Source organism: Emydura macquarii, unplaced genomic scaffold, assembly GCF_026122565.2.
Source record: "Emydura macquarii macquarii isolate MOO-44397 ecotype Brisbane River unplaced genomic scaffold, CSIRO-AGI_Emac_v2 contig_968, whole genome shotgun sequence".
Classification (NCBI taxonomy): domain Eukaryota; kingdom Metazoa; phylum Chordata; order Testudines; family Chelidae; genus Emydura; species Emydura macquarii.
Genome location: NW_027131105.1, coordinates 13957978 through 13972872, shown reverse-complemented (window position 1 = coordinate 13972872; position 14895 = coordinate 13957978). Strand labels below are relative to the sequence as shown.

At 41.7% G+C, this 14895-nt stretch overlaps 1 protein-coding gene across 3 annotated transcripts in view; it reads right to left on the bottom strand.

The window, feature by feature from the left end:
* Positions 1-14895, bottom strand: part of MGLL (monoglyceride lipase) — a 76570-nt gene that overhangs the window by 41867 nt on the left and 19808 nt on the right. For all 3 annotated transcript variants that reach the window (XM_067544281.1, XM_067544280.1, XM_067544279.1), the window contains exon 3: positions 10920-11026. In XM_067544281.1, the coding sequence (XP_067400382.1) occupies positions 10920-11026 (107 nt within the window). The remainder of the gene's footprint in view (positions 1-10919; positions 11027-14895) is intronic.

The following is a 14895-nucleotide window of genomic DNA, read 5'->3' as shown; positions in this document are numbered from 1 at the left end:
AATGGATGTGGCATGATCATAGATACAGCCAAGGACTATTTTTAAGAGGTTCATTTCCTTACACACACCCCAAAACATTCAGATATAATTTGGAAGTGCCCATTGCCAGCTGTTGGAATGATCTGCAAATCTACGCAGGACACATGCCACATCTGCCCTATGACTTTTTCTTTCCTTTTTTTAGTCTGAAGATACAGGTCCTTCTGAATAAACCCTTACATCAAATCTTTAGCTGCTGTAAATGGGTGTAGTTGCATTTGAGTCAGTGCAGGTACACTGATTCACACCAGCCTTTTGAATTATATTTATAGCCAACCTGATATCTACACAGTAACTTAGGAAACAGACATTATTAGTGATGTTAAATCATCTGTTCCATCATCTGCAGCTCCAGTAACAAAAACATCTGGCTCTTGTCTTTCCATCTTCAACAATCTAGCATGCAGATGAATTCCTGAAGCGAGCAGTTCAGTTTTATTTTGGGGAGGGGAGGGAGCTGTTGAAAACGTCATGACAAGGGGCTGTCAACTGTACTTTGCTACTGGTAAAATACGGAACATGTACAAATTATGGACCAAAATCTACCCTCTGTGATACTTCCGTGGAGTTTATTCTGGATATGCACTAGTGTACATGAACACGGAAGTTGGCACTTGCTATGGGAATTGACTTACATCTTGAAGGGATACCTACAGAACACAACACTGTAGAATTTGCACAGCTCTTTGAGCCGACATGGGTGAGGTTCCCTGAATCAACAACTTGTAAAATTAAATGGGACTGATTCTCCTCTCACTTACAGGAGTTTGCCCAGGTGCATCTGCAATGTCTTCAGGGTAGGTTTCACCTAATTCATACTTTTGTATATGAGAGGAGAGTCATGGCCAGTGTATTTTCATACCTGACAGTCCCATATTTGGACTTGGAATCTGATCTCAAGTCTACTGAAGTCAATGGTGTAAACTGGTGTAAAGCCTGTGTAACAGAGGTTGACTTGGGCTCAGTAACTTCATTGGAGTAACTTGGGATTTACACCACAGTAACTGGGATCAGAATCTAGCCTTTGCATTTTATCACTCTCAAGGTAGTATTGCAATTCAGGGGAGGGGAGAAGGCTGCATTATAACAATCCTTTGCTTAAAAGCCTATTAAATCAACCACTGGAAAAGAAAATCAAGCATCCTTTGCTGCTGTCAAGTGCTCTGTTTTGTAACCTGCAAATCTCCACTTGAGGATTAGGAGCATGATGAGTGGTGTCATGGCAGTTCCTCCAGACAATCTGCTCAACAAGCTGAGAATTCCAGACTACACGCGTGGATATAATAGCAGGGAATGGAGCTTCTGTGCTTTTTCAGGCTTGGCCCCTGGCTCTGAGAATCATGACCTGCCTGAGTCTGGTATAAGAGAACTGTGCGGGGATGTATGTACCCACAGGCTAAGTCAGGCAAAGATGGAGTTAACTGCCTCCCCTCCCAAGGGACCTGAGCAGGGTGTTTCCCCCCAGCAAGAAAGAGAGGACGCCCACCTGGTTCAGCAAAGCAGTTCCATAAATGAGAAGGAAGCGTGTTAGGGAAAGGAGGTAACAGGGCTAGGAGATTCCTAGATTCCTTGACCAGAAGGCATGAAGACCACAGAAACGTATGTGCCTTTAACTGTAATCCTCACTACTGGCTTTAAGTTAAGACAGTTTATTTCCCTTTTATTTTGCTTACCCCTGGTCGGCGCGAGCCTACCTGAGTCTCACAGTGGTCTCTCCCCTTTGGCCCAAGTTCCCCTCTGGACCACACCTCACAAATTTCTCTCATTTTAGTCCTGTGTTCCACACAAATTTGGTATCCCCTTACTCTTATGATTGAGTTATTCACCTCCGATATAAAGAATCAGGGACTGAGGTTAAAGGAAGTTATTTACATGGAAAGATGGAATCCCTTTGAGTTTCCTGCATGAATGTTTTGGTGTTCTGAATCTTTGTCACACAGTGTTCCCCTTACTGATGCAATGACAGGTTGAGAAGTGTGGTCTGGAAGTTAGCTAGCAGCCAGGGGCTCTCTGGGGAAAGGATTGTGCTTTGTTTCTTCTGCTGTTGTTTCCCCTTTTTAACCAGTGCCTGGTGTTATAGCACTGGGCCATCCTTGTGTGAGTGCCAACAGCAAGGTGATTAAGTCCAGTGAGCCGCCGTTGAGAAAACACATTAGCTCACAGAACAGCCCAGTGGCACTTCTCCCTCTGTGCATTATTGAGAGTAAGTTAGCTATTGGGCCAGCCAGACCTGACAGGATGTCTAAATTTGTTCCTGGTTTTTTAAAACATGTTAATGTTTAATTGACATATTGAATGGGCATGTTCAGCCCCTTTGATTGCATGTGAATTTGTGGTAACGCTACATGCAACCTTGGTGTGCAATTTCACATTTTCCTGGACTGAAAAACAGTCCCTGGAACTGATTCTCCTTTCATTTACATCTGTGTAATTCTGGAGTAACTACACTGAAGTCCATGGAGCGATCCTAAGTTTTACACCAGTGTGAGAGGAGAATCCAACTCCCTGTGTTTAACAGCTGGACAGGAGACAGAGTTGATCCTCACTTCACTCCCTAAAGTAATGGAGGGGTGAAACATGCTGAGTAAATTCATGCCCACACGCCAAATCTGAACGCTTTAAGGTGAGCATTCCACACTGCAGCTTATGCCAGCAGCACTGTCAGCTGGATGCTGTCTCATCGTCTCTCTACTTTTAGTTCAGTCTAGTCCAACCACTTCCTGGTATGACAATGTTGTTGCATCTTACTTCACAAGGGCTTGACTCAAAAATAAAAACCACATGTGCATTTCTCGGTATTAATATGTGGTCTCTTCCAGAATGAGAAACACTGTAGGTATTTGCTTTCATGACTCATCATGTGCTTTCTTTCTGGTTTACAGTAACTTTCTTCAAGAGGAAGCACTGTAAAATACACTGTAGGACTCAATCCTACACAGGCAGGGAATTTGCATTATATGAGTCTGCTAGGTCATACTGAGATTTTATACACGGCTCATGCTAAAAGACAGATTAACTATGGAGATGACTGTACTCCAGAAGAAGCTGGCTAAGCAGGTCTAGCACGTGGCATGCAGATGACCTCCTCTTTAAACAAAGTGCAACATTCAGAGGCTACCTCCAGCTCCAAAAGATAGGGCACTGCATGCTGGGACCTGTAGGCTCTATGAGCTGAACCGTTGGAATAAAGAGGAGGGTGGCTGCTACATGCTCCATTTCATTCAAATAAAAGGTGCTGAAGTCAAAGGGAATTGAGCCCTTGGTGTGGCCTTGGATTCCTGACAAACTGCCAATGTGGCCCTCATTTGGGCAAAGTGAAACGTGGCGCAAAGGTTGAAACTCTCACGACATCTGAGGGCTGTGTGGGACCATCTCTGCTTTTTAAAAATAATTCTATTTGTACGAAGTTGCTGAATGTACCCCAAAAGCCCATTCTAAATTGTGCTGGGGGGATGTGAGCTCATGCTTTGCACATAGAAGAAAGCCTATGTGAAAGGATGTCAAATGTTATAAATATTAATTAATAACCCCCACACGACTTTCACTGAGGCGTTCACTGAGGCACAGAGATTAAATGCCTTTGCCATTTACTCATTAGGTGGTGTTGGCATTTTAAATATAAAATTAAATTCCACCCTATTGTAAGGGATGTAGAGGGTCCACTTCTTTCACCAGTGAGATGCAGCCACCCTTGAGGTGAAACAGGGTAAGTAACAGTGCACAAGATACTCAGCAATTTAAAAGAGGAAACGAGGAAGAATATACTGTCCAGTCAAAAGTCTGGACTTAAGAGAAAAGGCTTGTCACGCTCATGGTAAGTTTAGATCTAGCAGGATAAACTAGAACTACCCTGTGTTTTCTTATCAAGCTGCCGCCTCTGCTCAGAGTGACAGTGCTGCAGGACCAGTTCCCCACTTACCAGAGCAGCTGGAGATAGGCGTGACTGGTTTCACTCTGACTGGAGCTCATCAGCTGTAGGCAATGGGCTTTCAAAATCATCTTTGGTTAATTTTTTTTTTCAGTTTTGTCAGCTGCTAATACTATGTCCTGAGAAAAGGACATTCTTACACCTTCGACATGCTCAGTTCTCTACTTTAAAGTTGAGACTTTTAAAATTAATATTTAAATAATCAAAATCATTTAGAGCCAAATCCTCACCCTCCCTCCATCCTCAGTCACTTGGCTAGAGCCAGAGAGTCTACACAGGCAGATGAGGGAGGAATCCAATAGTCAGCTGAGTTGCGGAGCTGCTCGTGGCTGGGGAAGGGATTTGTGCACTTGCCCTGGCAGCTACAAGATCTGCTTGATAGGGATTCTACACTGCATCTGAACCCTATTGGATGGGATAGGAAGTGACCATGGGTGGAGCTGCTGGTTTTGCCGCATGCTAGGCAAGATTTCTCCCTTAGCTCTTTTTTTAGCCAAGTTTTAGGGGGTTTCAGAGCTTTCCTTCCTCAAGTTCCCATAACTGAGAGTTAGCGAATGGCAGGGGATTTTGGTCTACGGATTATTACCGAGAGACCCTTTGTTTCTAGCTCTCCAAAACATAAATGGCATGATCTATGGTAATATTTAGTCTAGAGACACGCAACAATAATGTTTTGCATGTTTACCTTTCATCTCAGGATTTCTAAGTGCTTTACATACGTTAAATATCACCCACAACGCCCCCCATTAGGCAGGTCAGTATTGTTATCTTCAGCTTACAGATGGGGAAAGTGAGGCTGAAGGAAGTTAGACATGCACTGTGAACCAGTTGCAGAATTGGAATGAAACCGTGGAGTCTTGACTACCTATCCCATACCCTAGCCAGTAGACAACATTGCCTCCCTCTCAAGAGCGCAGCAATGTTTGTGATTGTCTTTCCTTTATTTACAAGGAGTGGGATGGATGAGATGCAGTGGTAAATTCCAGGGAGACCTGCATGGCTCTCATAGAATAATTAACATCAAAATATTATCTGTCTAATAGCTTTCGTGGCTGAGGAAATATTCCAGTTACTATTGCTTTGGTCATAAGCTCTCTACTCTAATTCTTATAGCTATGAGAGCTATGATTTACATTTATTGCTTCATAAATCCATCCTGCCTTGATCCAGGGGGCTGGACTAATAGCCCATTAGCAACCCCTTCTAACCCAAAAGATCCAGGGATCATAAAAGATTTAGAGATAGGTCAAGTCTAGGTAATTTGAAGAATAAAGATTATTTCTCCCTATAGGGACTGTACTGCAAAGTCTAACCTGAAGCTCTGAAGACTTTTCCCTTACTGGACTATGCAGACAGCAACTCAAAGAAAGAGTTAGGAGAAAATGACTCAGCAATAGACACTGTTTGACAAAGGAGAATGAGTTTTGTGACTCTGGAGAGGTGCAGACCCTCCAGACTCCAATCATCAGTTATTAAAAGAAAGATACTTAGGTGTGAAATTAACTTCACTTGTATATAGCTAGAGTGATGGGACTGTATGCAGATGAAATATGTGGGGATAGTGGGGAAATGCAACCTGAGATCAGGAGACAGGGTCTGCAGCCCTTTGATACCACTTGTGCATGGTGTTAAGACCACTTAATTTGCATAATTGTAGACCTTGTGCCCCTCTCTTGGCCCCCTGCCAATGTTGTCCTCCATGATGTGCTGTGGAGAATAAAATCACCAGGCACCATAAATCCTAACACTTGCGGGCCCAGGCTATCCTCCAGCTGGGATCGCAAAGAAATTTCTCCATCAATGACCAAATAACATTCTGGAATTAATACAGCCTCCTATGAAAAATCTCGTAGTAGCTACTATCAGAAGGATATTGGAACTAGGAGGGCCATTCATTATTCCTCATGGCAATTTGAGAAGCCAGCATTGTTTTTACTCCACAGAGCAGTTTTCGAGTGGCAGAAATCAGAGACACAATAGACCATTAGGGCTCACCCACAACCACAGCAAGATTGTTCCTTGCAGAACATTATAAGCGCTTTGTTGAAACCAACTCTAAATAACTCCTGCCAGGGCTTCCTCCACCCTCCCCTTTGGGGTCTGTACTAGAGTCTGATTGACCATATTATTAGGGAATGTTGCTAGCCAGACATTTCCTTTCCTTTTATAACACGAGCTGTTACTTCTCACATGCAGAACTACCCTAATTCTTGCTTTTATTAACGCTGACACTCAATCATTTTTCCCCCAGCCTGTACATATGTAGTCCTTTTAACCTTTCCTTGTGGATCAAGCCTTCCCAGTGCTATGAATAAATAGAAGACTTCTGTTCTCACCAACAATGGTCTTTTAACAGTTGCAAGAACAAAATAGTGACCCTGCTGAAAAATCCCAAACATTTGATGCATTTTGAAATCTACAACTCCAGCTGTTTTCTTCTTTTTCAAATAAGGGCTTCATTAAGTATGGAATCTGGTGGGAAAATGAATGGAACGCACAAGCATTAGTGGATCTCGGTCTGAGGGGACTCTTCTAACTCACCACAAAAACACACCACACACAAAGTAGCAGCAGGGTTGAGACAGAAAACTTCTTCAATTAGGAACATCTAAAGAATCGAAATAAACTACAAGAGCAACATCTTTCCCTTCATTCTGATCTGACATTACAGATAATTTAGAGCGTGAAATTCACCTGGCGGCCTTGTAAATTTCAAAGCAAGGTGAAAGACTGGGAGATCTTTGCACATTCTGCGAACCGGAAAGGGAACGCTTTATGGGAGCGCTGAATATACCTGCACAGAGGAAGAGCACTAAGGACTCGACAGTGGCATTGTATTTAAGCAAATTGAATGGCTAGGAACCTCCATGTAGTGGGATTGGGGGGGGGGGGGGGAGAAGAAAGAAGGGGGAGGCAGATTATTTTATTCTTCCTCCCAATGACAGCTACTTACATTACTGTCATAAGGAGCACTAGCAAGTCCATGTAAAAGGAAAAAAATATTGCAACATGTACTGCAAAGGCATAAGAGATAAGTAAATACAAAATTCTGTTTCTATGTACAAAAATGTAAACACTTTAGTAACTACTATTAGTTGATACCCATCTATAAAAGTGAAAGAATGGTCCTTTGGGCTTGTGGTCATGTAACGCAACCAAAGTAAATATAAAGCTCAGCACAACAGACAAAAGAGGATGGGGACTGTATTGAGGGTGGATGGAACACTTTAATAAATTAAAGTGCTTTGCATGAGAAAATGAAGACAAATTATCTATCCTTCTGTTTCATTTTCTTTGGCTCTTGGCTTCATGGATCCCTAAGGCTATCATATCCTATCTAAATTCTGTCTCCGAAAGAGGCAGCAATCTCCCCAATCCATAGAAAACATAACATCACTGGAACTTGGCAGAACCTCCAACATAAATTTGTTGCTGATTCCTCAATGTTTCACCAATACATCAAAGACCTTCCAGGGCAACCAATGTAGACATATTCTCTCTCTCTCTTTTTTTTTTTTTTTTACTGTCATCAGAACTGCACAAAAATATAGGTTTCCTCTTTTGAAATTAAACTGAAGGCAACATAGAAAACTTTAAAATACTTGGAAAATAACTGCATGAAGTGAGAGGGAAGGTTGAGAACACAAATCAATAATGTAAGGATTAAAAACCTTACAAGAATGTTGCAGGTATTAAAAAACGAAACCAACCAAAAAACCCAACCACTATAAAGTCAGGAAATTCAGAGTTGAGGTTAAATGTCAAAGAAACCCAAATGTTATGAACATATGGAAATGAATAGCAAGGTCATCCAAACAACCTTCACTCCACCCCATGTTGAGATACCCTGAGTAAATCCAGACACTTTGAAATATCATTTTCCATCCATAACAAACAGGTTTATCACATAAAGGACCACAGAAGCCAGACACTGGAAACAAAGTAGAAAACCATTCTATATTACAAAGGAACTCTTCATTTTTCCTCTGCCAGATGTTCTCCTGGTTTATCATGGGCTCAACACAAAACAAAGCAATGTTTGACTGACTATTTCTGGAGATGCAACAGAGAGTTAAGCTTTCCTGTGGCATTAAGTTTCTCCACTTTGGGGAGATTTTCCAATACGGGCAAATTTTTATAATTTAAAGCAGTCTGTTACTGCAGTTGGAAACATCCACTAGAGATATATGCCCAGATAATATAACCTGACTCGTAACAGTCATTTGCAGTGTTTTGGCATGTTGGTCACAGGATATTAAAGAGACAAGGTAGGTAAGGTAATATCGTTTATTGGACCAACGTCTGTTGGTGAAAGAGACAAAGCTCTTGAGCTACACAGGGCTCTTCTGAAGGAAAAGGACAAAGAAAAATGAAGAGTTCCTTTGTAATATAGAAAGGTTTTCTACATTGTCTCCAATGTCTGGCTTTTGTGGTCCTTTATGTGATAAATCTGTTTGTTATGGATGGGAAATGTTATTTCAAAGTTTCTGGGTTTAGTATTCTGAAGAGCTCTGTGTAGTTTGAAAGCTTGTCTCTTTCACCAACAGAAGTTGGTCCATTAAAAGATATTATCTCACCCACCGTCTCTCTCTCTCTCAGAACAGTTAGTGAGCTGGGTATCTTTACCATTGCAAAGTCAATAACGATGCTCTAATTTGGATACTGTTATTCAAAGAAGGTTTAAAAAAGAAAGAAAGGAAGAAATTGTTCTGTTAATAAAAGAATATTTGCTGTTCTCTAACATAATAGATATTCAAGGCGACAGAGCGAATATGCCTCTTTTTATATAGTGCAATAACTCCTGGCAGATTGCCACATCTCGAGACTGAAAAGGAGCTTTCTCTCTCTATTAAATTGACAGTATAAAGCGCTGTGTCTTGTTGCTGTTTCTATGTCTGTCCCTTTAAATATTATTTCTGCTACTTAGGTCTTGTTAAAAGTTTTCTTGTGAGGAGAGTAAAGAACTAAAGTAAAAAAGCAATAACAGCCCCACAGTGTCCAGATCTTCAGAGCTCTGGCATTCAAATGAATTGCTTAGGTGTGCTGGTGCGTGCTAAAATTCTGCATAGCTCCTTCGTGGAATACTAACAGAAATCTGGGTGGCTACAGAAGCAGCCTGGCATACACCAGGGGGTCTGCTCCACACGCTATATGATTTTTCTCCTCAACTTTATGCCACCTGAGAAAAAGAAACACCTTTCACTGAGATAATTACATACATAAGCCTTACTAGCCTCATTTATGCAGGTGTAAATCAAAAGGAAGTTTATTGAAATGAATGGTTCTAGAGTGTTGGTAAAATTGTATAAGTAAAAGGAGAAATACACCCATACTGACAGGAAAGATTCTTCTGTCCTGGCCAACTGCCTGTTTGCCTGTTGTTAAAGCCAACCCTGTATGTGGTGTTTCATTCACTCTTCATATAATCACAGCTTTGTACAAATATGACAATTAAATTGACTACCTGACTATCTCTATCCTGAGGAAACCTAGGGCTGATTTTTGCTCTTAGATGCTCTTAGTTGGAGTTGGTCCTGTTTTGAGCAGGGGGTTGGACTAGATGACCTCCTGAGGTCCCTTCCAACCCTCATCTTTTATGATTCTATCCCAGTGCTGGAAATCAGTGGGAGTCTCAAGTGCATATCTAAAAAGAGAATGTGGCTGTAGGGTCTCACTAAGGTTTTGCCATTGTTTTTGAGGACCTGAGCTGGATTTCAAATTCCCTAAACTCTGAAGTGTTCAGACTGGTGAGAGACCTCGGGCTACAATCAGAAGTAATGTGTACAGTGGTGTAATTTACATGTCAGTAAGTGTGTGTGTGGACGGGAAGTGGGGACTACAGGCCAAATTATGATCTTGATTTCAGCCAAGAAAGCCCAAGTAACTCCACTGGTTGCAGTTTCACTGAAAGAATTTCAGTGGCGTTATCCTGCAATTACACTGCTGTAACGAGAGCAGGATCTGGCAGCATGAAAGTCTGAGGGTATGTCTACACTACAAGTGCTGCTGCAGTTACGCTGCTGTAGCACATAGACACTTGCTACAGTGATGGAAGGGGTGTAAATCCGCCTCCGCAAGAGTCGGTAACTAGGCCCATGGAAGAATTCTTCTGTCCACCTAGCAGTGCCTACACTGTGGATTTTTCACAGCTCTGAGTGACGTAACTAGGGCATCCTAAATGTTAGGTACAGATCAGGCCTGAGTTACATCAGCATAGGTTCATACAACTTCACCTGACATCCACCTCTGAATTTGGCCTCACCTCTCATCCACTGCCCTGACCAATCACATTTATTTATTTTGCTAGTTTCTACCCACTTGTTGCAGAAGCAGATATATACAATAATAAAAACAAAACAAACGCTTAAAGGGGCAGGAGAATGGCAAGCTGTGAGTGAAGGAAAAGGCAGGAAGGGACTGCTGAAGAACCAAGAAGTAAATCATTCAAAATATTATTGGGCTCTCTCAATTCATGGCCTTTCCGGAGACCTGGGTATTGCTAAGAGAGGTCACTCTTCACCCCTTTGTCTGTTTGTGTCCTGAGACAAGGCCTTCAGGTTCAGTGACAGTGTGAAAGGCACACTACTATTTCAGTTTTGGGGTGATTCAGGACAGCAGCTATGGTGACCCTAGGAAGGAGGGATAAAAGTCCTCACCAGAACCAGGGTTAAGATGCAACAGTGACAATCCCATAAGGAGTGGATAAAAATAGTGTAAAGGGGAGCTCCATAACGACAATGCTGAGGAAAACCCAAGGAACCTGTGTGGCCATTTGATAGGATAGATTAGACAGACAGTACTACACAATGCATTAATCCATCCTTTCCCCTTTATTCCGGTCTATCATTAATTTACTTTCTTTTTTCTCACTGCTGAACAGTTTTAACGCCATTCCCCTTGCTGAGGCCCTGATCCGCTATACATCACATGCTGTTTCTTTTATAATACTCACCATGGTCATGAGCAAATACAAACAAGTTAAGTCCTGTCAGCATCTGGGCTAAGTCATCATAGCGGCCGCAGTGTTCCCCAGCGCCATGAGCGATAAACAGCAGGGCCCTACATGGAGCATCAAGGTATAAATCATTAACTTGGAAATCAGCCGACAAAGGCACCAGAGCTGTGGGTAAAAACAGCATCATCATTTCATCAACAAGCAGCTCAGATGTCAACACATTCAAGCCAAGTAAATGAGGGGCTGGAGTGGAGTTTAACTGATGGTGTCATGCTGAGGAAGGGAGCAGATTGTCCCTAAAGACGTAGGAGCATATGAGAAGGAAAATAACCTCAAACAAACTCCTAACACGTGGCTTGATGGTGGCAGGCCTTTGACTAGAGGGGAGCCACCTGCATACTGGATGGATGTACTGTGCTTTTCCACCTGGCTCAAGATGAGGCTGCCACAATGGGAAGCTACAGGTCAGTACTGTAGGTGGGTCTGTGTAACTCTCCTTTATCAGGCTAATTACATTCTGGACTGGATTTTGCTCCTGTGGTAACCAATGGAAGTGTTGCCATGGACTGCAATGATATGAAGGTTAGGACTTCTGCCTGTAGTTTCACCCAGATATATTATTATTAATTATTATTATTATATTATAATTATTATTATATATTATTATTATTCTCTTTCTGACTTAAAATGTTGTCTAACATTGCTGCACTCACTGTTCAAAGGTTACCAGATTTCAACAAAAATATGGATGCAAACTAGAACCCAGGACCTGAGTCAAAGTTTGGGGAATGCTGAACTTGATTCCAACTCCAATGTTTTTACCCATTTCCAATTTCAACCCAGAAATAGCTGCATTACATTGATGAGTCCAGTGATTCCTAAATAGTTACAGCAACATTAGGCTCACAGAGTGCAAACCACTCTAGGCTCCTTCTATGTGAAAGACACTATACAAATGCTCATCCACTAAGGACTCACATTATATAAAATTTCTTACACTTTCAGCAGAATGTCATCAAATAATGAAAACGATGGTTCAAATTAAATTAAATTTCCCTGTGTCTTTAACATTTAAGAAGAATGTTGGTTTTGTTATAAAAATAATTACTGAATCAATCATAGAATCGTAGGGCTGGAAGGGACCTCGATTGGTCATCTAGTCCAGTCCCCTGCACTCATGGCAAGACTAAGTAATGTCTAGACCAGTGTTTCTCAACCTGGGGGTTTAGAGGGGTCGCAGAGCTGGTATTGGGGGTGGCAAGAAAGGCAATTGCCTGGAGCCACAGGGGCGCCATGAAACTAAGTTACATGCCTCAGCCCCGTGGGGGTGGGACTCAGGCTTCAGGGGTACATTAGTTTGGAAAGGTTAAGAACCACTGGTCTAGACCATCCCTGACAAGTGTTTGTCTAACCTGCTCTTAAAAATCTCCAATGATGGCAATTCCTCAACCTCCTTAAGCAATTTATTCCAGTGATTAACCACCCTGACAGTTAGGATGTTTTTCCTAATGTCCAACCTAAACCGCCCTTGCTGCAGTTTAAGCCCATTGCTTCTTATCCTGTCCTCAGAGGCCAAGAAGAACAATTTTTCTCCCTCCTCCTTGTAACAACCTTTTATGTACTTGAAAGTGGTTATCATGTCCCCTCTCTCTTCTCTTCTCCAGGCTAAACAAACCCAGTTCTTTCAGTTTTGCCTCATAGGTCATGTTTTCTAGACCTTTAATGGCCAAGTGAAACTCCAGAAGTTTTGCTCTGTTTAACAGATCTTATTTCCTCCCCACCCCCATTAAATTGTAGTGTCCCTAATCTGCCTTGTTCATTTAAAGGTGTAATCTGTCGACAGAACACCTGTAACCACTCTAGTGACCAGAGGCTGTTCCTTCAAGGTACTCAGTATATTTAAAAAAATACCAAGATGAACTAATAATACATGGTAACAACAATTTACATTTAGTTAAATTGTCAATCCTGTTTTCACGAGGGTTTTTGATACACCTGTAAAAGATGTATTCACACAAAGTAAATGCTTTCATCCTAGTTATATTTAAAGTGAGAGAAAATGCTAGATGCTGTAGTAATTACTGCCCCATTTCTTTGATTAACACTGACTGAAAAATAATTATTAATACTAGGCAACTTAACGGACCATCCATTCAAACCAGACATGCTTCAGTAAGCAAAGAGTAGATTCTCTAACAGCTACAGAAGGTTACTCTGACATTTGATTACTGCTAATCAGTAATGACAAGATCAGGAAATGTAGTATCCCTAGCCCACAGTGTTAGAGAGCATTTAATAAGCCACAATAGAGGTTCCAAAATGACCTGTAGTACTGTAGTAAAGCCTTGACCTAACATTTTCCTTAGAAAAGGCTAAGAGATCTTAAGCCTTCAGAACAAGCGGTGTGGGGCGGGGGAGAATTCTGAAGCAAACTCGGGAGTACTAATGCAGATGTTCAGATCCTGCTTCTTTGCTTGTGTATGAGTGCTACGCCATATATGCAGCCAGTAGAATGAGTCTGTGGTACACATATTCTTACTCGTGAGCTGGTGTGAATTAAAACTAAACGATCTGATCAACTGATGGGAGTTTTTGACCGTATGTAAACATTTTAACAACCGCCTTTGCTCTGGGATGATAGTGCACTCCCTCCTATCATAATGCTTATGAAAAGGAAGAAATATAGTAAAGCAAATAGGAAACTATTTTCAATTTGTGTCTTAATGTTCTTTTTTTTGGTGTCATTTCAAGTTAATACAGATACACTGCAGGCTTTAGGACTGCAGCGTCCACAGATCTGACAAGCTCAAACAATGATTGTAGGGTTGGCCTCATAGGAAATTGGTCTTAGCATGTTCCTTCATCTCCAATTGTTGTAATTCTGCTGGCAAGACTTTTTGGAACTGACACAGTTCGGGTAGAAGCCAGTGTTCACAGCTTGAAATGCTTTTCTGGGGAAGACTGAGTTATGCCTGAACCATGTTAATTTCATAGACTCCATGAGCTCATCCAGAGGAATGTTTGTGGAGCCCTGGATGCTTCAAATGACTCTGGATGCAGGATCCATAGTTGCTAAACTTTGTGACAAAACATCATTTTGGCCTTAGTTCAGCAAGGTACCTAAGCTGGTACCTAACTGTAAGCATGGATATAGGCCCAATGAAATCAATGAAACTACAAACGTGCAAAGTACCTTGTTGAATCAGGGTCATTAGGTGTGGTAATGGTAAGATTATGCCATCACTCAGAGAAAGCTAGTGCATGTATGGTAAAGAATTTTTAAAAATATATAAATGAATGTTTGTCATATTTTTGGAGCCGTCACAGCAAAAGTAGGTCTCAGCTCTCAACGCTTTGAACACTTGTATACTTACCATTATAACTATATATCCTGTAATGTGTTATTTCCTACTTGTAGCCAGAGATTTAATTTACACTGGTCGGAAGCCTAGGACACTATGATCCCTGGGCCAGAGAGGAGCAGCTGGCAGGGAACTGGATCTGTGCCAAGGAAACACTGAGAGGAAAGGCATTGTTTTAAGGGCTGGTGTCTTGTGATCGCCACCCTCCATCAAGACTAGAAACAAATGTTTCATACCATTAGAAAATTGGGATTCAAGTCATTCTGGGCCACAAGATATACTTTCTTGCATTTTATTTATCAAGATAGAGACCACTACAATTATGAACTAGGTTTGGGCGGGGGGAAGCAAGACTGTAAGAAGAATGATGTGATTGCAAGGTCTGTTATCTCGTGACCAGCCAGGGCTAGAGGCACTTTAGTGGGACCTGCTCACATTGTTTTAGGACCAGAAAAAGTCTCTAAGCCCTGAAACTGGATCAGTGATCTGAAGAAAAATTTCACCCCTCTGTTTATATTATCACAGTAAAACAAAAGCCAAGGCCCCAATTCAGGAAAGCATTTGTACTCAGGGCAGCACTTAACCACATGTTTAACTTTAGCAACCTGCCT